Source organism: Nerophis ophidion, linkage group LG03 (genome assembly GCF_033978795.1).
Source record: "Nerophis ophidion isolate RoL-2023_Sa linkage group LG03, RoL_Noph_v1.0, whole genome shotgun sequence".
NCBI classification, from domain to species: domain Eukaryota; kingdom Metazoa; phylum Chordata; class Actinopteri; order Syngnathiformes; family Syngnathidae; genus Nerophis; species Nerophis ophidion.
Genome location: NC_084613.1, coordinates 34452476 through 34477911, shown reverse-complemented (window position 1 = coordinate 34477911; position 25436 = coordinate 34452476). Strand labels below are relative to the sequence as shown.

The window sequence follows — 25436 nt, the reverse complement described above, 5'->3', positions numbered from 1 at the left end:
GGGATCAACGGTCCATAATATCATCGCTTATGTGCAGTGATTTCTCCAGATTCTCTGAAACGTTTGATGATTTTACGGACCGTAAATGGTAAAATCCCTAAATTCCTTGCAATAGCTCGTTGAGAAATGTTGTTCTTAAACTATTCGACAATTTGCTTACAAAGTGGTGACTCTCATCCCATCCTTGTTTGTGAATGACTTAGCATTTCATGGAAGCTGCTTTTATACCCAATCATGGCACCCACCTGTTCCCAATTAGCCTGCACACCTGTGGGATGTTCCAAATAAGTGTTTGATAAGAATTTGTCAACTTTATCAGTATTTGCCACCTTTCCCATCTTCTTTGTCACGTGAATCTGGCATCAACTTCTAAAGTAAATGATTATCTGTAAAAAAAAATGTTTATCAGTTTAAACATCAAATATGTTGTCTTTGTAGCATATTCAACTGAATATGGGTTGAAAAGAATTTGCAAATCATTGTATTCCGTTTATATTTATATCTAACACAATTCCCCAACTCATATGGAAACAGGGTTTGTATATCCATAAGATGCCATCTTGCAGATTTTTCATTTATCTGTATTTATTTATAGTATTTTTTAGTTTCTGCCATATTACTTTGTTTATAATGCTTGTGTTGCTTTTATATGCATATTCGTCTTTCTATTTGAGGTACATTATACATTTTAAACGTGTTTTAAAAATAAAAATAAAAAAAATAGTTAAAGGATTTCAGTTTAAGTAGTTTTTAAAAATATAAAGCACATTTAAAATTACCGCGATAATAATAACCGTGATATGAAATTTTCATATACAGTGGGGCAAAAAAGTATTGAGTCAGCCACCGATTGTGCAAGTTCTCCCACTTGGTCTGTAATTGTCATCATAGGTACACTTCAACTGTGAGAGACAGAATGTGAAAAAAAAATCCAGGAATTCACATTGTAGGAATTTTAAAGAATTTATTTGTAAATTATGGTGGAAAATAAGTATTTGGTCAATAACAAAAATTCAACTCAATACTTTGTAATATAACCTTTGTTGGCAATAACAGAGGTCAAACAATTACTATAGGTTTGCACACAGTAGCTGGTATTTTGGCCCATTCCTCTATGCAAATCTTCTCGAGAGCAGTGATGTTTTGGGGCTGTCGCCGAGCAACACGGACTTTCAACTCCCTCCACAGATTTTCCATGGGGTTGAGGTCTGGAGACTGGCTAGGCCACTGCAGGACTTTCAAATGCTTCTTACGGAGCAACTCCTTCGTTGTGTGTTTGGGATCATTGTCATGCTGTATGACCCAGCCACGTTTCATCTTCAAAGCTCTCACTGATGGAAGGTTTTGGCTCAAAATCTCACAATACATGGCCCCATTCATTCTTTCCTTAACACGGATCAGTCGTCCTTTCCCCTTAGCAGAAAAACAGCCCCAAAGCATGATGTTTCCGTACCCATTCTTCACAGTACGTATGGTCTTCTTGGGATGCAACTCAGTATTCTTCTTCCTCCAAATACGACGAGTTGAGTTTATACCAAAAAGTTCTATTTTGGTTTCATCTGACCACATGATATTCTCCTAATCATCTGCTGTATCATCCATGTGCTCTCTGGCAAACTTCAGAAGGGCCTGGACATGCACTGGCTTAAGCAGGGGGACACGTCTGGCACTGCAGGATTTGATTCCCTGTCGGCGTAGTGTGTTACAGATGGTAACCTTTGTTAATTTGGTCCCGGCTCTCTGCAGGTCATTCACTAGGTCCCCCCGTGTGGTTCTCGGATTTTTGCTCACCGTTCTCATGATCATTTTGACCCCACGTGATGAGATCTTACGTGGAACCCCAGAACAAGGGAGATTATCAGTGGTCTTGTATGTCTTCCATTTTCTGATGATTTCTCCCACAGTTGATTTTTTTACACCAAGCTGCTTGCCTATTGTAGATTCACTCTTCCCAGTCTGGTGCAGGTCTACAATTATTTTCCTGGTGTCCTTCGACAGCTCTTTGGTTTTGGCCATAGTGAAGTTTGGAGTCTGACTGTTTGAGGCTGTGGACAGGTGTCTTTTATACAGATAACGAGTTCAAACAGGTTCCATTAATACAGGTAAAAGGTGGAGGACAAAAGAACTTCTTAAAGAAGAAGTTAAAGGTCTGTGAGAGCCACAGATCTTCCTTGTTTGAAGTGACCAAATACTTATTTTCCACCATAATTTACAAATAAATTCTTTAAAATTCCTAGATTTTTTTTTTCACATTTTGTCTCTCACAGTTGAAGTGTACCTATGATGAAAATTACAGACCTCTGTCATATATATATATGTACATATATATATATATATATATATATATATATACACACATATATATATACATATATACATACATATATATATATACATATATATATATATACATATATATATATATATACATATATACATATATATACATATATCTATATATATACATATATACATATATATATATACATATACATATATATACATATATATATATACATATACATATATATACATATATATATATACATATACATATATATACATATATATATATATACATATACATATATATATATATATACATATATATACATACATATATATATATATATATATACATATATATATATACACACATATATATATATATACATACATACATACATATATATATATATATATATATATATATGTATATGTATATATATATACACACATACATACATATAACAAGGCAAACATTATTTTCTTTCGAGGCAGGGTCGTCCAAAGCGCATACATATATATATATACATATATATATATATATGCATATATATATGCATATATATATATATATGCATATATATATATATATATGCATATATGCATATATATATATATATATATATATATATATATATATATATATATATATATATATATATATGCATATATATATGCATATATATATATATATATATGCATATATATATGCATATATATATATGCATATATGCATATATATATATATATATATGCATATATATATGCATATATATATATATATATATATATGCATATATATATATATATATATATATATATATATGCATATATATATATATATATATATGCATATATATATATATATATATGCATATATATATATATATATATATATGCATATATATATATATATATATATATATATGCATATATATATATATATATATGCATATATATATATATATATATATATATATGCATATATATATATATATATATGCATATATATATATATATATATATATATATATATATATATATATATATATGCATATATATATATATATATGCATATATATATATATATATATATATATATATGCATATATATATATATGCATATATATATATATATATATATATATATATATATATATATATATATATATATATATATATATATATATATAGAAGCATTTAAGTCTCACCTTAAAACTCATTTGTATACTCTAGCCTTTAAATAGACTCCCTTTTTAGACCAGTTGATCTGCCGTTTCTTTTCTTTTTCTTCTATGTCCCACTCTCCCTTGTGGAGGGGGTCCGGTCCGATCCGGTGGCCATGTACTGCTTGCCTGTGTATCGGCTGGGGACATCTCTGCGATGCTGATCCGCCTCCGCTTGGGATGGTTTCCTGCTGGCTCCGCTGTTAACGGGACTCTCGCTGCTGTGTTGGATCCGCTTTGGACTGGACTCTCGCGACTGTGTTGGATCCATTGTGGATTGAACTTTCACAGTATCATGCTAGACCCGCTCGACATCCATTGCTTTCCTCCTCTCTAAGGTTCTCATAGTCATCATTGCCACCGACGTCCCACTGGGTCATTATTGTCACCGATGTCCCACTAGGTGTGAGTTTTCCTTGCCCTTATGTGGGCCTACCGAGAATGTCGTGGTGGTTTGTGCAGCCCTTTGAGACACTAGTGATTTAGGGCTATATAAGTAAACATTGATTGATTGATTGATTGATTGATATACATATACATATATATACACATATACATATGTACACATATATATATACATATACATATACATATATACACATATATATATATATACATATACATATATATACATATACATATATACACATATATATATATACATATACATATATATATATATACATATATACACATTATATATATATATATACATATACATATACATATATATACACATATATACATATACATATATACACATTATATATATATATATATATATATATATATATGCGCTTTGGAGGCCCCTGCCTCGAAAGAAAATGTTTGCCTTGTTTTATATATATATATATATATATATATATATATATATATATATATATATATATATATATATATATATATATATATATATATATATATATATATATATATATATATATATATATATATATATATATATAACAAGGCAAACATTATTTTCTTTCGGCCCTGCCTCGAAAGAAAATAATGTTTGCCTTGCCGCCTTTCTAACTTGCCTTGGTGCCCTAAAACAGTGGTTCTCAAATGAGGGTTCGTGTACCCCTGGGGGTACTTGAACGTATGCCAAGGGGTATGTGAGATTTTTTTTTAAATATTCTAATAGCAACAATTAAAACATCCTTTACAAATATATTTATTGAAAAATACTTCAACAAAATAAATGTAAGTTCATAAACTGTGAAAAGAAATGCAACACTGCAATATTCAGTGTTGACAGCTAGATTTTTTGTGGACATGTTCCATAAAGATTTATTTTTTTGTGAAGAAATGTTTAGAATGAAGTTGATGAATCCAGATGGATCTCTATTATAATCCCCAAAGAGGGCACTTTAAGTTGATGATTACTTCTAGGTGTAGAAATCTTTATTTATAATTGAAGTTTTTTTTACATATTTTAGTTTAAGAAAGACCACTAAAAATGAGCAATATTTTGCAATGTTATACAATTTAATAAATCAGAAACTGATGACATAGTGCTGTATTCTATTTCTTTATCTCTTTTTTTCAACCAAAAATGCTTTGCTCTGATTAGGGGATACTTGAATTAAAAAAATGTTCACAGGGGGTACATCACTGAAAAAAGGTTGAGAACCACTGCCCTAAAATATGAGCCCTCCTTTAAGGCAACACTTGACCTTAAAAAGCTAAAAATCGAGGCCTTATACAGTACAACCCAACAAGAGTAACTGGATTTGCATCATGTTATGGGAAATAAAATCGCTTTGGTTTTCGTACGACTCAGATTGTGCGGAACCTTATAGAAAGGGTTTTGAACAAAGCTTTACCTTTGGAGCAGACAAAGCACCAGCTGACATTGACGTGACTGTGGTGGCTGTAGCCTTTCTTGGCATGGAAGTGGTTGGTGCAGACGATGGCTGTGCTGGTGACCATCTCGCTGCCTGCGGCGACGCACAAATCGCCGACGTGGTAGGCGACGGGGCAGCGCAGGCAACGCATCAGCCGACCTGCAGCACACAAGCAGGGCACGTGTTAGTTAAGAGCGTGTGCCAAGTGCGGCAACAGTGCTGCGGCCCAGAGCGCCTTACCTTTAGTGGACTTATGCTGCGTGCTGGAGCCATAGTGGCAGCTGAGGCAGGTGTGCAGCGGGCAGCGGAAGCCCTTGTTGTCGAACACAGTGAGGGGGCTAAGGCGAGCACACGCGTCATGGTAAAATTTGCCACAGTTGGCCACGTGGCAGCGACGCACCTCGCCGTCTGAGCGCTTACAAGTGAAACACGAGTGGGCACCTGGCAGGGAAATGAAGGAGAAACACTTGAACAGGGCAATACAACTACGTAATGTGTTTACAGTTGAGGATGTGCTTACATGTGCTGCACTCCTGACACACAAGCTTGTCGTCTGATTTGAAGTTTTCACTCAGGCAGCGGGTGTGAAACATCCCACAGCACTGGCCTTCACACGGCAACAGGTCCTCGCCGGCCTGCTCACACACCTGCAGAGAACCCATGTATAAAAAAAAAAAACTCAGTTATGTGATGAAACTGTTTCTCGAGTAAAACACCCACCTGGCAGACAAACTCCTTCTTGCGATCGCCCTTCTTCATCCCGTCCAGGCTGTCACTTGGAGAATCAGGACATCCTTCACTTCCAGAGCCCTACACAGTGAGGATAGACAAGTTCATCTCCGCGGGACGCCACATTCCCCCAACTGGACAAGGTCTCACCTCAAGTTCGGGGCACAGTGACAAGCGCCTCTTTTTCGCCTTAGAGGCTTCGCTGGGATTCTCTCCATTCTGCACTTGCTTTCTCGGCCGCTTTTGTTTCTCTGCTTCGTGGACATCTGAGCGAGAGGGACATTTTGATTGCTAAGCAAAATCCACCTGTTGATGGAATGATTGTCGTTTACCTGCAAGAGGCACGTTAGACGTTTTTACTTCTTTTTCAATCTTCCGCCTCCTCTTCTTCGGCTTATCATCAGCTCCCTCTGACACGGACTGTTGACATATGTGATTTAATGTTCATTCCCCAGCTCATTGCACTGATGATATATTTACAACAAAAGCCCAGAAGATGGTGTAAAAACTCACATTTTTTCGCCTCCTTTTGGGCTGCTGATTTTTGTTCACGTCTAACGCAGTTGTCCTTATCTGCTTCGATCTTCTCTTTGCTAAAACCACACAGTGTTACATTCAAAACCCCATTAAATGTTTCCTAGACCTTACAGCAAGGCAATTCAATAGTTTTGGGGGCCACGTTTCTAGAAACCCAAAGACCGAGGGTGGGGGAATTCTTAATTTGTATATTCCAGAGGAAAACTGACGAAAAAGAAGAACATTTATATCGACACAAAGTGCTGACAAGCCCCGAAAGAACATTTTGAAAATCAAGACTCCATTTCCTTCAAATAGGTGCATCTTTACACTACATTTTACCTTTAGATTTATTGTCATCTACCAACCTCTTTTGGCTGTTTTTTTGACACTTACATGTATTATGTAAGGTACCAAGATTTTTTTTTATTTTGCTTTTTATAAATAGTTAATAATCATTATTATCATTGAAAATGTAATGTAAAATTCTTTAACATGCATGCAAATAACTCAAAACGTTTCCCCTTTTGGCAACAATATCCAGTAGCCACGACCACTCGGGTAAAATAAACTTCCGGTGTTTTGACCTATGTTTACAGCCGTCACGTATAAATATACCTTCTTTTATGGTTCGGAACTAACAGTGTTCGGATCCTAATCACCCAAATAGGATTAGCAGCAAAGTCAAAACCCGTTGACGTTGTGGCTTGGCGAGCGAACACACGTGACAAGTAAGCTAACTTGATAAAGCTAAACAGCCAGTTTGTTTCGGCACCCCCGATCGTCTCCCGGTCCTGCAATTCAGTGTGGCGTTTCGGCAAAGATTAACAGCGAGTACCTAAGGCTGAGGCGAGCGTTCAAAAAATTTTTGTTTGGATCCTACTTCTTTGATATTTCATTAAAAAAACACGGAAGTGATAGTTTGTGAATGATTTCTGCTTTTTTGCAGACATTTCACATGCCTGATATTCCTAAGTGTCAGCATTCTGTGCAGTGGCCAGTTGAATAACCCCTGGTTGACAGCTTTGGAGGTGTGGGGTTTAAAGACACAAACACACAAATATGCATAAGCGCATCGTGACAGACTTGGGTGAGATAGCTCCGCTACAGTAGAATTTCACAAATGAATGTCTTGCTTGCCCACAGCAGAGCTGTAGTGAAATCACTCCTCCAGTTACATTTCACATGTTTTCATCAAAGCAGTAAGTAAATAGAAAAGGTTTACCCAAACCCGGTTCAGTACTAGCACGGGTGCCAACAGAAACGGTAGTAACCAGAACAATCCTTTCAAAGAGTAGCAGCTATCATTGCCTCATTTTGGTTCTAAATGATTGCAGACTCAGCCACCTGCAACAAGTGCTTGGCGGGGATATTGTGAAATAAATATATTGTAAGTAATGTAGCGTTTCGACATAAGCACACAGTTTGACGCTCTTCTTAAACTTTATTGCTGACTTTAACCCACCAACAGCAGCCTTCATAACGCCGCTTGCGCTGCAGAACTAGGCCGTAACCACAACAACACAGCACTTCCTTATTATGCACCAATGACGGTTACAGTGAACAAGGTACATTCACAAAACCTCAAAATTATTACAATTACACTATGCAACACCAATTAGTTGGTTGTTTGCACAATCATGTTCTGTATTGCTGCTGGTTTTGTCCAATAACTATGACAATTTGTTGCGGGTTATATTTCTAATGTTTGAATGCACTTCTTTTACCTATATTTTTGAAGTACTTGAATTTCTAGCCTGTTCAACTAAAATGTCACACAAATCCCAAAAACTAAAAGGCTTTTTTTTTTTACCCAAATTTGCATGTTTTCCAATTTTTAAGTACCGTATTTTCCGCACTGTAAGGCGCACCTAAAAACCTCAAATGTTCTCAAAAGCTGACAGTGCGCCTTATAATCCGGTGCACCTTATATATGGACCAATATTGATCCACAATAAGCGGTAGAGAATGGATGGATGGAGGTCTCGCGACTACGGTAAGCAGCCGCCAACTTCCTTTTCCCTCGTAGAAGAATAAGCGCGCGGTGCATGCTGGGATATATGACTGCGGGAGGCGTGCCGTTTGTGTGTTTACGTAAAGACCCCAAAATAGCTCCTATTAAGAGACACGCTTACGACGCAGAGTTTAAACTCAAGGCGATCAGTCACACGGTAGAACAGGAGAATAGAGCAGCAGCGACAGAATTTAACATTAACAGCAGCGACACGGACTCGTTTAATGACAACTTCGACGAGACGTGTTAGATGCCGTATTCGCCCAACTTTTTTATTTTAAACACCGAAAAAGAAGAATTTAAGGGATTCGTGGATGAGGAATAACTTAATGAAGTGAGCATTACGTGTTTATTTTGTGTGTTGTGTGACCATTACCGTTTGAGCAACGTTGAGTTATTGATGTATTATTGCTTTGCACTATTTCAAGTGTTACTATATTGTGATTGCACTAACGTTTGATTTACCGTACAGTATCAGACTGTTTTTTACGTGTTTATTGAATCGGGGGAAATAATAAAACAGCTGTTTATTCATTTTGGGAGTGAACGGAGTTGTCAGAACACTGGTTTGTAATCTATTAATAAATTTTGACTGATCTGACTGTTTTATTTACATTCCTTTTAGCGCAGCTCCATCTAAAGGATGCATAACGTAACCCCAGCCTCTAATGTAGCATCTATTCTATGCGCCTTGTAATGCGGTGCGCCTTATATATGAACAAAGTTTTACAATAGGCCATTCATGAACGGTGCGCCTTATAATCCGGTGCGCCTTATAGTGCGGAAAATACGGTACTGGTTTGGACGTATCTTCACTGTTTTAAAAAGTACCAATTTGGTACTGGTATCGGTTAAAATGTAAACGACACCCATGTCTAGACTAAAAAGTAACCCATTATTCAAAATGAATATTTTTGACTTAATGACAGTGCTCCTATGCATGAAACGATGCTGTTCTGTAAAAACAATATATTTAATAAAACAAACTATGTTTCTGAATGAATTTTTCTACTGACCTGGAGCTGAACCTGAAAGTGAACCATCTGCCACTTTGGTTCTGTTGGCTGGTTTTTTTCTCCTGTTTGTCTGTAAACGGGGGTGAGGTTGTCTGGGCCTTCGCTTCTTCTTGAGATGTACGACTGATCCCAGCACCATGTGATCCTATGACGTAAATCATTCAGGCGTTTACTGTAAGTGGCAGAGTGATTGTTGCCTTCCGGACCAGAGTAAAAGTGTACAAGTGTGCCTTCACACATGTACTCTGGTCCAGACCAAAAGTTTGAAGGAGATTACCAGTAAGTAAGGCAAGGTTATCAAGTATACTTGCAATTGTGTCAGCAGATCAAAATGTGCTCTTTGTTAATTGTGTGCATGAAGCTGTGCCTGGATTGGACGGCACATGTGACGTGTTGCCCAACAACCTCTGATATTCAAAATAAATCATCGTCTGTACGTTGTCTATGAATGTTCTCATTCATCCAGTTCATTGTCATCTCCGGGTAATCAGTCGATCGCAACTAGACTGTTTGGTTTGTCTTGGAAGACGTTTTGCCTCTCATCAGGAAGGCTTCATCAGTTCCCGCTTAGAGACTTCGGCTGGGCAGATCCAGACTAGATCTGACCAATCTATGTGTACGAGCACGGTCGTATGAACATTCATTTTTATTTATGGTGACCTGCCATTAATAAATTAGGACCGACACAAATATATTTTGTGCTACTTTTTAGCACAGCTTGTCTACCACAGAATAAGGCAACACAGCAGGAGGGCTCAGTTGTTGCAACAACTTGGATTCACAATTTTTTTTAAAACTGATCGACAAATGTTCTACTTTTCAATACAAATACAGAAAACTTCTTTATAGCAACTATTTTTTAAATGTAGATTTCCTACAAAACAGGAAAGAAGTCCCACACAATCTACACCATTTTTCTTAACCCACTTTCGTGAAATTTCACCTCACTGGAGTGTGTAAATTATTTTTTGAATAGGTCCGGGCGAAATGGAATTTTTTTTTTTTTTTAAATCACAATTTTATAATTTCATGGGATTTTTTTTTTAATTAAAGGTGGATTGTCCCGTGCAGAATTATACTGAGTAGTGTTGCATCCCTTGTCTTTATGACTGCAGTATCTTGTAATAGACATTACCGCAATGTTTGATGGAGGTAATATATGCACAACTGTCATTTTGTCCATATATATATATTTGTGTTTACTAAAGGTGCAAAAGTAAAGGTAACCTACGCTACGGTCTAACTGGTTTTAGGGCCATGGTTTTGCTTCGTTTTTGGAATGTTTTATGAGGGGTGTAAATAAAACAACTTTTTTTTCTCTTAAAGTTATTTTGGTTTTTTTGGTAGTCATCACAAACATTCTGCAGTAAAAGTATAATTGGTTTAGTGACCACTATAAGCCTATTATTTCAAGTGAACATTTACTAAACAACACTTTTAAATGGTAAATTATTATTTGTACTCGTTAATTATTTGTATACATCAGTGCTTCTCACCAATGCTGTGGCAAACGGCAACCCAGATTTTTTTTTAACTCAGTTACTGTAGCTTATGTTTGATAAAAGTTGGGAAATTGTGTTAGATGTAAATATAAACGGAATACAATGATTTGCAAATCATTTTCAACCCATATTCAGTTGAATATGCTACAAAGACAACATATTTGATGTTCAATCTGATAAGCATTTTTTTTTGTACAAATAATCATTATCTATAGAATTTGATGCCAGCAACACGTGACAAAGAAGTTGGGAAAGGTTGCAATAAATACTGATAAAGTTTAGGAATGCTCATCAAACACTTATTTGGAACATCCCACAGGTGTGCAGGCTAATTAGGAACAGGTGGGTGCCATGATTGGGTATAAAAGCAGCTTCCATAAAATGCCCAAGTAATTCACAAACAAGGGTGGGGCGAAAGTCACCACTTTGTAAGCAAAATGTCGGACAGTTTTAGAACAACATTTCTCAACGAGCTATTGCAAGGAATTTAGGGATTTTACCATCCACGGTCCGTAAAGTAATCAAAAGGTTCAGAGAATCTGGATAAATCACTGCACGTAAACGACAATATTATGGACCTCTGATCCCTCAGGCGGTACTGCATCAAAAACCAACATCAGTGTTTAAAAGATATCACCACATGGGCTCAGGAACACTTCATAAAACCACTGTCAGTAACTACAGTTGGTCGCTACATCTGTAGGTGCAAGTTAAAACTCTACTATGCAAAGCAAAACCCATTTATCAACAACACCCAGAAACACCGCCGGCTTCGTTGGGCCCGAGCTCATCTACGATGGACTGATGCAAAGTGGAAAAGTGTTCTGTGGTCTGACGAGTCCACATTTCAAATTATATTAGTAAACTATGGACGTGGTGTCCTCCGAAACAAACAGGAAAATAACCATCCGGATTGTTGTAGGCGCAAAGTTCAAAAGCCAGCATCTGTGATGGTATGGGTGTGTATTCGTGCCCAAGGCATAGGTAACCATCTGTGAACGCACCATTAATGCTGAATGGTCCATACAGGTTTTGGAGCAACATATGTTGTCATCCAAGCAACGTTATCATGGACACACCTGTTTATTTCAGCAAGATAATGCCAAGCCACGTGTTACAACAATGTTGCTTCGTAGTAAGCGTGCGGGTACTTTCCTGGCCTGCCTGCAGTCCAGACCTGTCTCCCATCGAAAATGTGTGGCGCATTATGAAGCGTAAAATACAACAGCGGAGACCCCGGACTGTTGAACGACTGAAGCTCTACATAAAGCAAGAATGGGAAAGAATTCCACTTTCAAAGCTTAAACAATTAGTTTCCTCAGTTCCCAAACGTTTATTGAGTGTTGATAAAAGAAAAGGTGATGTAACACAGTGGTGAACATGTCTTTTCCCAACTACTTTGGCACGTGTTGCAGCCATGAAATTCTAAGTTAATTATTATTTGCCAAAAAAATAAAGTTTATGAGTTTGAACATCTAACATCTTGTCTTTGTAGTGCATTCAACTGAATATGGGTTGAAAAGTATTTGCAAATCATTGTATTCCGTTTATATTTACATCTAACACAATTTCCCAACTCAAATGGAAAGGGGGTTTGTACATTTTGAATTTGGGGTACTGTAAAATAATGTGTACCAACACATCAAACAAAGTTTATGATTAGTTTAGGAACAAAAATGTTTTTATCCACAAACTCAAAACTGATTTGAACACAAAGTGTCTGCCTGCAAATTTTTTTTTGTACATTTTATATCAGAGGAGTTGAATCTTTGCAGACACATGAACAAAACAACGGATTAAAAATATTTAGATATTAAAATGCCCTTTTGTGATTAAATTAGCGGGTGAGTTTATTCTCCCAGTCGCGACCAATACAGTAGTTCAGTCACAAAGACATTCTGTGCCTGGTTGCCTACGAGACCACATTCAGGGCAGGATTACTGTGTGCTACAGTGAGACTAAAGTCTGTCACTAAAGTTGCTAATCCTTCTCAATGTTGTGTTTCAACTTGCTTGTGTTAGATATATTTATTTATTGTATTATTCTGGGTTGAACTTCTAACTGTGTAAGGGGAAGAGGCACAATGCTGATTGAACATTCATTACATTGAGACGAACCTGACTTTTGCAGAGGTGGAACGGGAGGTCGCGCACACACTGACAAACATTTTCACAGACACACACGCAAACATACAAAAATATACACACATGATTATGGTCGATAAAGGGTGATTGTTCCGTACAGGATTATACCAAGCATCGATGCTTCACTACTGCTGTTTACAACTGCAGTATTTTCTAACAAACATTTCATTAGTCGCGATCATTGATCACAATCAAATAATCGACCAGCCCGAGTATAGCATTATCATTTCTCATATCGGCTTGACAGTTATCAGTCCAATATTTATCGTGTACCCCTAAAAGCAACTAAACTATCTTGCCGATTGTATTGTACCATATGTCCCGGCAAAAAATCTGCGTTCAAAGGACTCCGGCTTATTAGTGATTCCCAAAGCCCAAAAAAAGTCTGCGGGCTATAGAGCGTTTTCCGTTCGGGCTCCAGTACTCTGGAATACCCTCCCAGTAACAGTTCGCGATGCCACCTCAGTAGAAGCATTTAAGTCTCACCTTAAAACTAATTTTTATACTCTAGCCTTTAAATAGACTCCCTTTTTAGACCAGTTGATCTGCCGTTTCTTTTCTTTTTCTTCTATGTCCCACTCTCCCTTGTGGAGGGGGTCCGGTCCGATCCGGTGGCCATGTACTGCTCGCCTGTGTATCGGCTGGGGACATCTCTGCGCTGCTGATCCGCCTCCGCTTGGGATGGTTTCCTGCTGGCTCCGCTGTGAACGGGACTCTCGCTGCTGTGTTGGATCCGCTTTGGACTGGACTCTCGCGACTGTGTTGGATCCATTGTGGATTGAACTTTCACAGTATCATGTTAGACCCGCTCGACATCCATTGCTTTCCTCCTCTCTAAGGTTCTCATAGTCATCATTGTCACCGACTTCCCACTGGGTCATTATTGTCACCGATGTCCCACTGGATGTGAGTTTTCCTTGCCCTTATGTGGGCCTACCGAGGATGTCGTGGTGGTCTGTGCAGCCCTTTGAGACACTAGTGATTTAGGGCTATATAAGTAAACATTGATTGATTGATTGATAAACAATGTTTTTAACTTATATTTTCAAGGCCAAGTTGACAATCAGACTGTTAATTAACTTGACAAGAAGTATTTTCCAACCTGTGGGAGTGTTTGCAGTCCATCAAGCCATTCTCCTTGCTTAACCGCGGTCGTTTGCGTGTTGGTCCCCATGAAAGTGCCGTCCCTGGACTGGGAGGCTGCTGTGAGCTGGGCCAAGGATCCCAGCAGCAAGCGGGTCTCTGCCTCCATACCTGGTTCTGGCTTCAGCTTGTCCAGGATGCAGGGATTCAGGTGAGGACCGCTGTCATCGTACACAAAGGTAAAGGTGGCTAAGCGGTCATCTAGTGTCATGACAAGGGCCTCCGTGGCCTGGATCACGCCCATCTTCCACTGAGGCCGCAGCATACGGGGCACCGTCTGAAGTGTCTGGACACACAAGGTAACTGCTAACTCACGCATCATGCAACGAGTGCCACATTGTAGAACCTTGCATTCAATGAACATTTTAAAAACATAAGAAACCTTGTTTAACAATTTTAAAGATCTTTAGGTTCTCTATGTTGCACAACTGAACATCCTCTACTAGCCTTGGTACCTCTTTGTGGATGACACAGGACGCCTGCTGGTTGTTGTGCAGGCTGAGCTCTTGGTACTGGTCCTCCCCAGCAAAGGACACCATGTTTTTTTCAAAAATGTAGCCCCTCTCTGGGGCATCTCCAAAATATTGTACATGGTAAATGAGGTCTGATCTAGTTTTACCTGTCAAACAAACACAGAGTAGTCGAGGTAGCTGCTTAAAAACTCAATACGTTGCCTTTTAAGACAGTCGAGAGGGGGAACTCACTGTTGAGTTTGAAGTGATGGTTGAATTCAGGGTCTGTGGTCACGATGCAGGGCCACCATGGGTATCCTGACACCTTAGTCCAAACCACATCGCCTACAGAGAATCTTCTCTGCATTGGAAACACTTTTGGGGTGTCCGCTAATGACTGACAGATGACAACAGGCTGCAACGGGAAAGAAACGTTTTTCTCACGTTCAAAATTGGGAAGCAACCTGCGTGTTAGCATCATCTGCTCGCGTAACAGGTGCTAGTACAGTTACTTGCAGCAGTAGAACTACTTTTTGCATGTACATGACAATCAGCAATCCTAAAATGCTACGTGAAGATAGAAAAGTTCAGGGCGTCCACTGTGCGCTACTCTTGAATGCAACAACTGCTTGGATTTTACTCACGTCACACTAAATATGCATGGTGGTCAAGCTAACTCTGGTCTCAATGGGTACCAGGCGCTGTTTAACTTTTCTCAAAGAAAAAAATGCCTTGCGTTTGTTTTCGGCTGTATGAATAGTTCAAATCGCGAAAAGGATAAACGTTTTTTCAGAGTTCCTCGAGAGGTTTTTTAGAAAGGGCGGAAGTGTGCTAGATTTTACAAAACGACAACGAGAAAAGTAGCACACACTCCAGTCCTAAGGGAGCAGAGTCAAAGAATGCACAAGTTTGTTGTTAAAGGTTTGTTTGATACACTTTTAACATTCAGTATTTTCCATTTAAATCTTATCCTGATATTATTTGTATTTATAAAAACACACATTTGCTACAAGTGTTTCGTAAAGCACAAACTCGGCGAGTCTAAATAAAATAAATCAATTGTGATCAAAACCTAAAAGAGTTAAGTTTTTACCAAAGGCAGCAATCACAAAAGACTCTTTCAGCACATACACAATATTGAAATTATAGTAATATTTTGATAAAAATTGGGAAAAAAGGTGCACTTGTAAACAGCAACAAACAAGGCTGTAGGTGTGAAGTTAAATCATGAAATGCAACCACTCGACAAATCTTTGTTTTTAGAAAATAAGAGTGTAGATTCCATTTAATAGTTTGATTTTTCGCTCGTATCTGCCTTTAGTGGTAAGATCTAGGCCCCTTGCGTATTCTGTTTGCTGCAGAGTAGCCCTGTGAGTTTGGTTGTTCACTTCCGCTCAAAACTCATGTGACAGAATACAACCTATAGAAACCAACCTCATCTCCTGCCTTGCAAACAGGATCAATGCTGAGTGTCTCTTCAAGTGCGCCAGAGGAACCTAGTCTGGGTTGAGGTTTAGGCTTGGAAGGCCTCCCCCTTCCCCTCTTTGCTTCCTGTCTTTGTTCCGGTGCAGACATCGTACCTTCAACACCGGCAGACAAACTAGTCCCGCCGGCGGAGCACGGCTCCAATAGAGGCGCCTGGACCACCTGGGGTATGGTTACCTTCAGTTCCGGCTCGCCGTGCGGACTGCAGGTCAGCTGGTGAGTGCCACTGGAAGGTGGGGATTCAGCACCTTTAAGGATGGGGGTCTCTGCAGCGCACAGCTTGGGTATGGCGTCCTGGTCCCCGTTGAGGACGAGGGAGGTGAGGTCTTTGAGCGTCTCGTGGCCGTGGTTATTGTGAGTGTGGTTGGACATCTTCTGGAGCACGCTGTCCTGCAAAGTGGCGGCCAGCTGGGCGGCGGCTTGGTCCATTAACATTGACGGGTCCACACTAATGTCCCCCCGAGCTTTGTGCACGGCGAGGGACTCGGGCGGCTGCTTCATGCTTACGGGGTTGGCTGGTTCGGGCATCAATGGCAGGGAGCTCCCTTTGCTGTCCATTTCATTCAACAGCTTGTACACTCTCTGACAAATGACACACATCACAAAATGTTTAACATGTTAAAAATGTCACTCTTTTTTAAAAGAAAGTATTAAAGCTACACCTGCCACATAATGTTCCCACTGCTTACCTGCGACTAAATGACACAAAAGCAACAAATAAAGGTAGGTTTTGGCAACAAAAAAAAAGACATTAACCATATGCTTACTAGCATGCATACATAGTAACATGATGGATAACTTAATTACTCTATTACCGCAGACACTTCCAAGTTACCCCTGGAGAAGGGACGACCTAGCAGTTAGCAGCAGGCTGCGGTAGGGGCATGGAAAGAGTAAGGAGGCAGGCGCCGTGTGCAGCGATGCCCAATGAGGGCGAAGAGAAGCAGCGCATCACTGGCTGAAAAAGCCGCGGAAATGGGAGCAGCTGACAAGTCCGCGAACTCCTATTGGAACACAGCCACGAATATAAAGGCTACTGTCGCCAACCCTCTCCAACACACAGTGACATTCAACAGCGGAAAAGTATAGTCCTTGATCGACTGCCTAGTTAACAAGCGCCCTAACCTAAAACTTCTTACCTCTCTAGAAACTATAGTACTTTAAAATGACCAACTTTACCATGTCATAATAACCCATGTGCTATACTGCTACCATATGAAGCAGATAGTGTATTGACAAGAAGTCATCTATTATCTTCAACCACACTTTGCTCACCGACGTCAGCCATTACTAACCAGCAAATACACAAAACCCGCCAAATAAAGGCTTAATGTGAAATAACTGAGGTCCTGGTTTACCGGAAACTATACTATCACGCAGTCCAATACCTCTGGTTAAACGATTGATAAACTCCGGAATATTTACCGGTTAGAATCGTCTTTTTTGTCGGCGCCATGACAGCTAGCTTCGAACATGCTAACCCGCTACCCACCGAAGCTCATTCAGAAACAGCGTTAGCATCAGCTAGCTATCATTGTGGCTAGCTCGCCAAAATGGATGGTCGGCCCGGGCAAGTGTACACTTCAATAAGTCCACAAAGGTTTCCATCCGCGGTCTTGACAACAAGACAAAACACAGCGTCTAGCGGTTTACCTGCCGGACGTCCACTCGGTCGTCAATTGGAAAAAGTGCTCTTATAATCCATCCTGGAAATGGGAGGATTTCATTCAAGTGGAATCAAAAGGCTTTTGCGGGTAACTCAAACTGTGAGGCCGACCAGCGCGAAAAATGCTGACTTCTGATTGGTCGACAGCTCGCAGTGCACGGCCGGTGCTTTCAAAAAAACCAACCGTACGGAGTCGCCCACCTCCGGGGCTCGTGGCCCCCCTTTCGCTCCATTTAGAGGTACACGTTACATAACACATTCTTGTCTAGAAAGGCGTGATGCGTTTTTGTAACAGTAAAATCAGAAAACATTACAATCATGTCTCATCGTCAAGAAAGTGTCTTTATTATTATGTTAATCATTGTTGCTCACTATGGTACATGTGTATTAATACTGACTCTTTTTGCTCAGTATACAGCCAAAGTTTGATAGACATTTGACACTGATGCTAGTAAAAGGCTAGTTAAAGGCCTACTGAAACCCACTACTACCCACCACGCAGTCTGATAGTTTATATATCAATGATGAAAAATATTAACATTGCAACACATGCCAATACAGCCTTTTTAGTTTACTAAATTACAATTTTAAATTTCCCGGGAGTTTCAGCTTCAAAAGGTCTTGTAATGATGACATGTACGTCACGAGTTTTTAGGAAGTATGAGCGCTGCGCACTAGGGGTGGGATATATCGCAAATTTGGGGATCGATACCGATCCGATACCGAGACCGGAAGTGTCGTAATCTGATGGGGGGACTTCGGGGTATCGATACTTTTGAAAAACAAATTTGTACTTTTGCCTTTATTAATTGATTATGATAATAATACAACACAGGACAGCGATTTAAGTCAAAAAATAAAATATTACAAAAGTAATATCAATAGCAATAAAGTAATGCAAATAAGATGCAAACAACTACTGAACCTGGCTTGTCGCCTCAAAACACACAAACACTTAAGGTAAATAACAAAACTCTAGTTATTGAACAAAGTTGTAAACATGAACACAAGACAAAAGAACTGAGAAATTCAAATAAAAAAAGTAATAATATCAATTACAATAAAGTAAGTAGTGCAAATAAGGTGAAAACAAATACTGAACTTGCCTAGTCGCCTCACAACACACAAGAACTTAAGTAAAAAAGAAAACACTAGTTATTAAACAGTTGTAAAAATGAACACAAAACAAAATAACTGAAAAATTCTTATCGTTATTTTAGTGCAATAAAATACTTTACAGTTTACAACCAAGACATTAAGTCGCACTGGAAACGCACGCGTGTGTGTGTGTGCGTGTCCGACTGAACCTCGGAGCGAATTATACTGATGCGTGTGCACGAACGCACTAAGCGTCATGTTAATTGTATTTATTTTATTTTATTTTGGGTTGAAGATTAATTTTTAAGGTGTTTTTAAATCTCATTCGCGACCCATCACTAGGGAGGGGGGTGGAGTGGTGAGGAGCGCTGCGCTGCGCTCACATTTTTTTTAAAATTCGGAGTGATTCGCTTAATTTGGTGAAGTATCGATACCATCACGCCAGTATCGATATGATACCGATACTCACCAAGTATCGATACTATCGATACTTGGTATTGATACGCCCAGCCCTACTGCGCACACACACAGCTTAATGTTGTCTGCTTTAACGGCATAATTATACAGTTTTTTGGACGTCTGTGTTGCTGAATCTTTTGCAATTTGTTCAATTAATATTGGAGAAGTCACAGTAGAAAGATGGAGTTGGGAAGCTTTAGCCTTTAGCCACACAAACACACGGTGATTCCTTGTTTAACATTCCTGGAGGTGAAACTTTCCTATGGATCAGAGCGCGGTCAAGAGAACATGGATCCCGACCACATGTCAACCAGCAGGTTTCGGTGAGAAAATTGTGGTTAAAAAGTCAGTTCTTACCGGAGAAAAGCTGAGCTTGTGCCGTCCATAGCTGCCGTCGACTCCCCTGAGACACTGCGCGTGAACACACCTGTGGAGACACCCTTACGACTATCAGGTAATATTAAACTCACTAAAACACTAGCAACACAATAGAAAGATAAGGGACTTCCCAGAATTAACCAAGTAAATGTGCCTAAAAACATCGGAATCCGTCCCAATGCAATCACGTTTTGTTTTTTTAACTTTTTTTTTGTTTGTTTTTTTCTAGTTCGTCGCTATCAATATCCTCAAACGCGAATCTTTCATCCTCGCTCAAATTAATGGGGAAATTGTCGTTTTCTCGGTCCGAATAGCACTTTTTGTTGGAGGCTCCCATTAAAAACAATGTGGGATATGTGAGAAGCCATCAAACATGTGACGTCATCGTCTGCGACTTCCGGTAGAGGCAGGGCATTTCTCTTAGCACCGAAAGTTGCAAACTTTATCGATGATGTTCTCTACTAAATCCTTTCAGCAAAAATATGGCAATATCACAAAATGATCAAGTTTGACACATAGAATGGACCTGCTATCCCCGTTTAAATAAGAAAATCTCATTTCAGTAGGCCTTTAAAACTGCATTTGTTTTTCTTATCAGTGATGCAAAAGAGGGGGCAACCTCGACAGGGAGTTCTAAGACCACAGTCAACTACATTGACTCCTTTATTGTCAACCAGCAGAATGGGTTTTCACTGTATACCAAAAAAGTACCCCTTTAAGTACAACTGTGGTTGAAGTCTTCCTCATCGAGTTGTCATATCCTTGGGGTTTAAATTGTCACAGAAAAGCATAAATATTTAAGGCAGGGATCCCCAAACTAAAGCCCGTGGGCCAGATCCAGCTCGCCAGCGCCCACAATCCGGCCTCCGCACGTACCAAGTAAAAAAAAAAAAAAAAAAAAAAAAAAATATATATATATATATATATATATATATATATATATATATATAACCTGTTCTGTCCAGCCGTTCAGGCAACTGATGTCCATATCTGCTGTACATATTTACTTTTGAAATACTTCTCTTGTTGCCTTAGTTTTATTTGACTTTATTAAATATTTGGTTATATTTATTGTTTTTCACATTACATAAAATGTTTCTGGAGTATACATATATAATTCGTTTAACCCAATATGGCCCCCAAGTCTAAATGTTTGGGAACCTCTTGAGGTAAAACACAAATAAACAAATGCAAATAATTGTTTCAGTTCTTTGGGGGCACACCAGGCATTTATCAGAAGTAAACAAAGCTGTCAAATGAAAATTAATCATTTATAAAACTAACATCCATCCATCCATCCATCCATTTTCTACCGCTTATTCCCTTTCGGGGTCGCGGGGGGCGCTGGCGCCTATCTCAGCTACAATCGGGCGGAAGGCGGGGTACACCCTGGACAAGTCGCCATAATTTGTTATTAGGACTATCAATCCACTTTGCATTGTTTTTGTCAAACTGATGTCTTGGACATAGTTTTATTACTTTTTGTATAATTTTATGTTGTAATACACAAGACTCAAACGGGCACATACATTTCCCAAGTCAATGCGATGTTATCATGAATAACACGATCTAATAGCTCAGCACAGCTCATGTTACTCTATTCTCTGTTGTATGTGTTTTATGTTGCACAATTGCACCAAGTAAAATTCCTAGTTTGTGAACCCATTCTCAAACACTGGCAATAAAAAATATTATGATTCTGATTCTGAACCAGAAGCCGTAAGTCACAAGAGGAAGTGACGTCAATTTTATGTTCAAATATGTAGTGTATTTAAACATCGTGTTTCTGTCCAAATTGTTCTATTCAGGACGAGAAAATCATCAATTTGTTGCAAGTTTGATTTGAATACGAGGATACAATCCCTTAACATTTACACAATCTTGGCTTTTTTTTTTTTTTTTAGAAACACCGGAAGCTTCTTTCACCTTCGTTTTTCAAAACCACCTTTATTATTTGTCCTTTACACGAAGCTATGTTGTAAACTGGAGATCAGAAAAATATAATGCAAATGAAACATTAGGGTTGTGAAAACAAGCTTGTGTTTACGCACGGCGAATAGTTTGTAAAACAGGATTAGTCCACTTCCGCCCTGATGGTGACTTCACGCTAACGGTCGAATGACGTCAGAGGAACTTGGAAGTCCTTCCCGGCGAACTGTCAGGAAGGGCATGAACGCAGAGCTGGATCATCCGATGTTGTACAGTTATTTAACCGTCGTTTTTTATCTTAATGTGTCCACTCGAACGCTCTTTATTCCGACAAACACACTAGCTAGCTCGTCGGCTCGCTAGCTTGCACGTGAAGGCAACGTTCGAGGTTAGCTAGCTCGGCAGACACAGTAAAGCCTCCGCATGGCGTTAATCTTGTTTACGAGGTCCATGGCATCTTTAATGACAACTTCCAGATCGCTAAACAGCGATCTACGCAAAGCTAAAGGTAAGGCCTCATTCGCTGTTAATATCAGAGTAAAGCATATGTCCATGTTTGAAGTGCGTGTGCTGGAGAGTGTTGAATATAGCTAACGTGCTAAAGTTAGCATGTTTCTAGTACTTTTCCGCTTTTGTACTTTCCAGCGAAGGGGAACATGAGTCACTGCCTCCACAAATATATTGCCGTTTATAATCTAACGTATCTATTGAGTGGATTTACTCTCTCATATTGGTTCTGGTTGAAGAAAAGGAGTGAGAAAATACATTTGACATTAGGGTCATTTGAGGACAGTAGCTCAGGTCCTATGTGAGGATGCTTGTTGCCATGGCAGCATAAAAGGAAAATGTGCATAGGAAGTATAATGTTAGACTGGAGAGAGAACTTCCATGATGTAATCATGAGGTGTATAGTTAAAGGTGACCGTAGTTTATTTAGTGTTTGGTTTTAATATTGTTTAAATGTAAAAGGGGTACTTTTTTGGTATACAGTGAAAACCCATTCTGCTGGTTGACAATAAAGGAGTCAATGTAGTTGACTGTGGTCTTAGAACTCCCTGTCGAGGTTGCCCCCTCTTTTGCATCACTGATAAGAAAAACAAATGCAGTTTTAAAGGCCTACTGAAATGAGATTTTCTTATTTAAACGGGGATAGCAGGTCCATTCTATGTGTCATACTTGATCATTTCGCGATATTGCCATATTTTTGCTGAAAGGATTTAGTAGAGAACATCCACGATAAAGTTCGCAACTTTTGGTGCTGACAAAAAAAGCCCTGCCTTTACCGGAAGTCGCAGACGATGACGTCACAAGTGTGGGGGCTCCTCACATATTCACATTGATTTTAATGGGAGCTTCCAACAAAAAGTGCTATTCGGACCGAGAAAATGACAATTTCCCCAATAATTTGAGCGAGGATGAAAGATTCTTGTTTGAGGATACTGATAGCGACGGACTAGAAAAAAAAAAATCAAGTAAAAAAAACACGGTTGCATTTGTACGGATTCAGATGTTTTTAGACACATTTACTAGGATAATTCTGGGAAATCCCTTATCTTTCTATTGTGTTGCTAGTGTTTTAGTGAGTTTAACAGTACCTGATAGTCGGAGGTGTGTCTCCACGGGTGTCTTGACACCAGTGTCTCAGGGGAATCGACGGCAGCTATGGACGGCACAAGCTCAGCTGATCTCCGGTAAGAAGCGACTTTTTTCCACAATTTTTTCACCGGAACCTGCTGGTTGACATTCCGTCGTGATTCATGTTCGCTTGACCGCGCTCTGATCCATAGTAAAGTTTTACCTCCAGGAATGTTAAACATGGAATCTCCGTGTGTTTGTGTGGCTAAAGGCTAAAGTTTCCCAACGCCATCTTTCTACTGTGACTTCTCCAATATTAATTGAACAAATTGCAAAAGATTCAGCAACACAGATCTCCAAAATACTGTGTAATTATGCGGTTAAAGCAGACGACTTTTAGCTTTGTGTGTGTGCAGCGCTCATATTTCCTAAAAACCCGTGATGTCTTGCGTACACGTCATCATTACACGACGTTTTTAAGACGAAACTCCCGGGAAATTTAAAATTGCAATTTAGTAAACTAAAAAGGCCGCATTGGCATGTTTTGCAATGTTAATATTTCATCATTGATATATAAACTATCAGACTGCGTGGTGGGTAGTAGTGGGTTTAAGTAGGCCTTTAATACTTAGATCGGTTTCACTTTATAGGTTTACCTAAGCACAGCTATAGGGTGGGACGGTGTGGCGCAGATGGTAAAACGACCACAACAGCAACTTCAGGGGTTCTTTCCAGCTTTTGCCATTTTAATTACATTAATTGTGTCCTCGAGCAAAACACTTCACCCACTTTGCTCTGGATGTGTCCTGGTTATTAGCGCCTTTCATGGCAGCTTCCGCCATTATTAAATAGTTGAATGTGACATACAATGTAAAGCGCATTGTGTATGGTTTCAGGTATAGTAAAGCGCTATATAAGTACAGTCCTTTGACCATTTACCATAGGGTGCAGTTAAAGCTTGAATTGGCTCACCATAAATCTTTGCTGTAGCACAAGAACACTGGAGACAGCGGTGAATGGACATTGGTCATTCTAAATGACTGAAAGGTCAGCAGTCAGTAAAGATTAGGCCATTATCTAACAACGGGCCAAAAAGTTTCTTTGGTTATGTTCTGATGTGGATGTTTGTTGTCGTGCGGGTGTTTGTTTTGAGCATTGGGTGGTTTCTTGCGGTTTGTTCAACTAAGACCGTCGTTTATTCAGACTCGTTGTTGTTTATCATCCAAACACGTGAGTGCCATTAAAACCACAGAGTCATTCTTAAATATTGGATGCAATAAAAATGATTTGACCCCCCTCCAAACCCCCATTTTCAAGTCTGGGTATCAGCAACATTAAATATTTGTACATCAGATACTTTGTAATACATTTTTACTCCCTAAGCAACATTTCTTTTTTTTGTTTTCTTCAGTTTTGTTTGTAAGACTTTCCCTAAGTTCCCGGACTTAGCGACTGACACAATTTTAGATGTGTTTTTGACACCAAATCTGACCCTAAAAGGCTCAATTACACATATCTATAACCAGAGGTGGGTAGAGTAGCCAGAAATTGTAGTCATGTAAGAGTACTGTTACTTTAGAGATGTATTACTCAAGTAAAAGTAAGGAGTAGTCACCCAAATATTTACTTGAGTAAAAGTAAAAGGTATGTTGTGAAAAAACTACACAAGTACTGAGTAACTGCTGAGTAACCTGTTCGTTTAATGATGACGGCAACACGTAATGCACAAAAACATAGAAATAGCAATAAACAAATTCAAAGCCAGGAATATCTCTTAAACAACTAAAACAATAATATATATCAAATAATATGTATTTGGTTTTACATTGTATTGAAAACCAATTTGAAAATTAATTTTACCTTTGCAAGCTCATGATACTATTGGCTAAGTTTTATATTCATAAATGTAAGATTGAGTGAGCCTATTGCTTTGCACTTTGTTTATTTTATATAAATATATTTTCTGCA

At 38.9% G+C, this 25436-nt stretch overlaps 2 protein-coding genes across 12 annotated transcripts in view; one reads left to right on the top strand and one right to left on the bottom strand.

Moving 5' to 3' along the window:
- The window catches only part of nsd2 (nuclear receptor binding SET domain protein 2), a 39957-nt gene extending 21764 nt beyond the window's left edge, over positions 1-18193 (bottom strand). For 2 of the 6 annotated variants that reach the window (XM_061894990.1, XM_061894993.1), the window contains exons 1-13: positions 18017-18193; positions 16313-16945; positions 15131-15293; positions 14882-15045; positions 14386-14712; positions 9638-9782; positions 6605-6684; positions 6424-6511; positions 6242-6357; positions 6083-6172; positions 5883-6009; positions 5603-5803; positions 5342-5521 (exon numbers count right to left, since the gene is read on the bottom strand). In XM_061894990.1, coding sequence (XP_061750974.1) covers positions 5342-5521; positions 5603-5803; positions 5883-6009; positions 6083-6172; positions 6242-6357; positions 6424-6511; positions 6605-6684; positions 9638-9782; positions 14386-14712; positions 14882-15045; positions 15131-15293; positions 16313-16921 — 2290 coding nt within the window. In that variant the 5' untranslated portion in view covers positions 16922-16945; positions 18017-18193. The other 4 variants (XM_061894994.1, XM_061894992.1, XM_061894991.1 and 1 more) reach the window with 4 other exon arrangements.
- A 3879-nt stretch (positions 18194-22072) lies between these two features.
- Positions 22073-25436, top strand: part of letm1 (leucine zipper-EF-hand containing transmembrane protein 1) — a 77074-nt gene continuing 73710 nt past the window's right edge. For 2 of the 6 annotated variants that reach the window (XM_061894984.1, XM_061894983.1), the window contains exons 1-2: positions 22073-22401; positions 23531-23584. In XM_061894984.1, coding sequence (XP_061750968.1) covers positions 22317-22401; positions 23531-23584 — 139 coding nt within the window. In that variant the 5' untranslated portion in view covers positions 22073-22316. The remainder of the gene's footprint in view (positions 22402-23530; positions 23585-25436) is intronic. The other 4 variants (XM_061894986.1, XM_061894987.1, XM_061894988.1 and 1 more) reach the window with 4 other exon arrangements.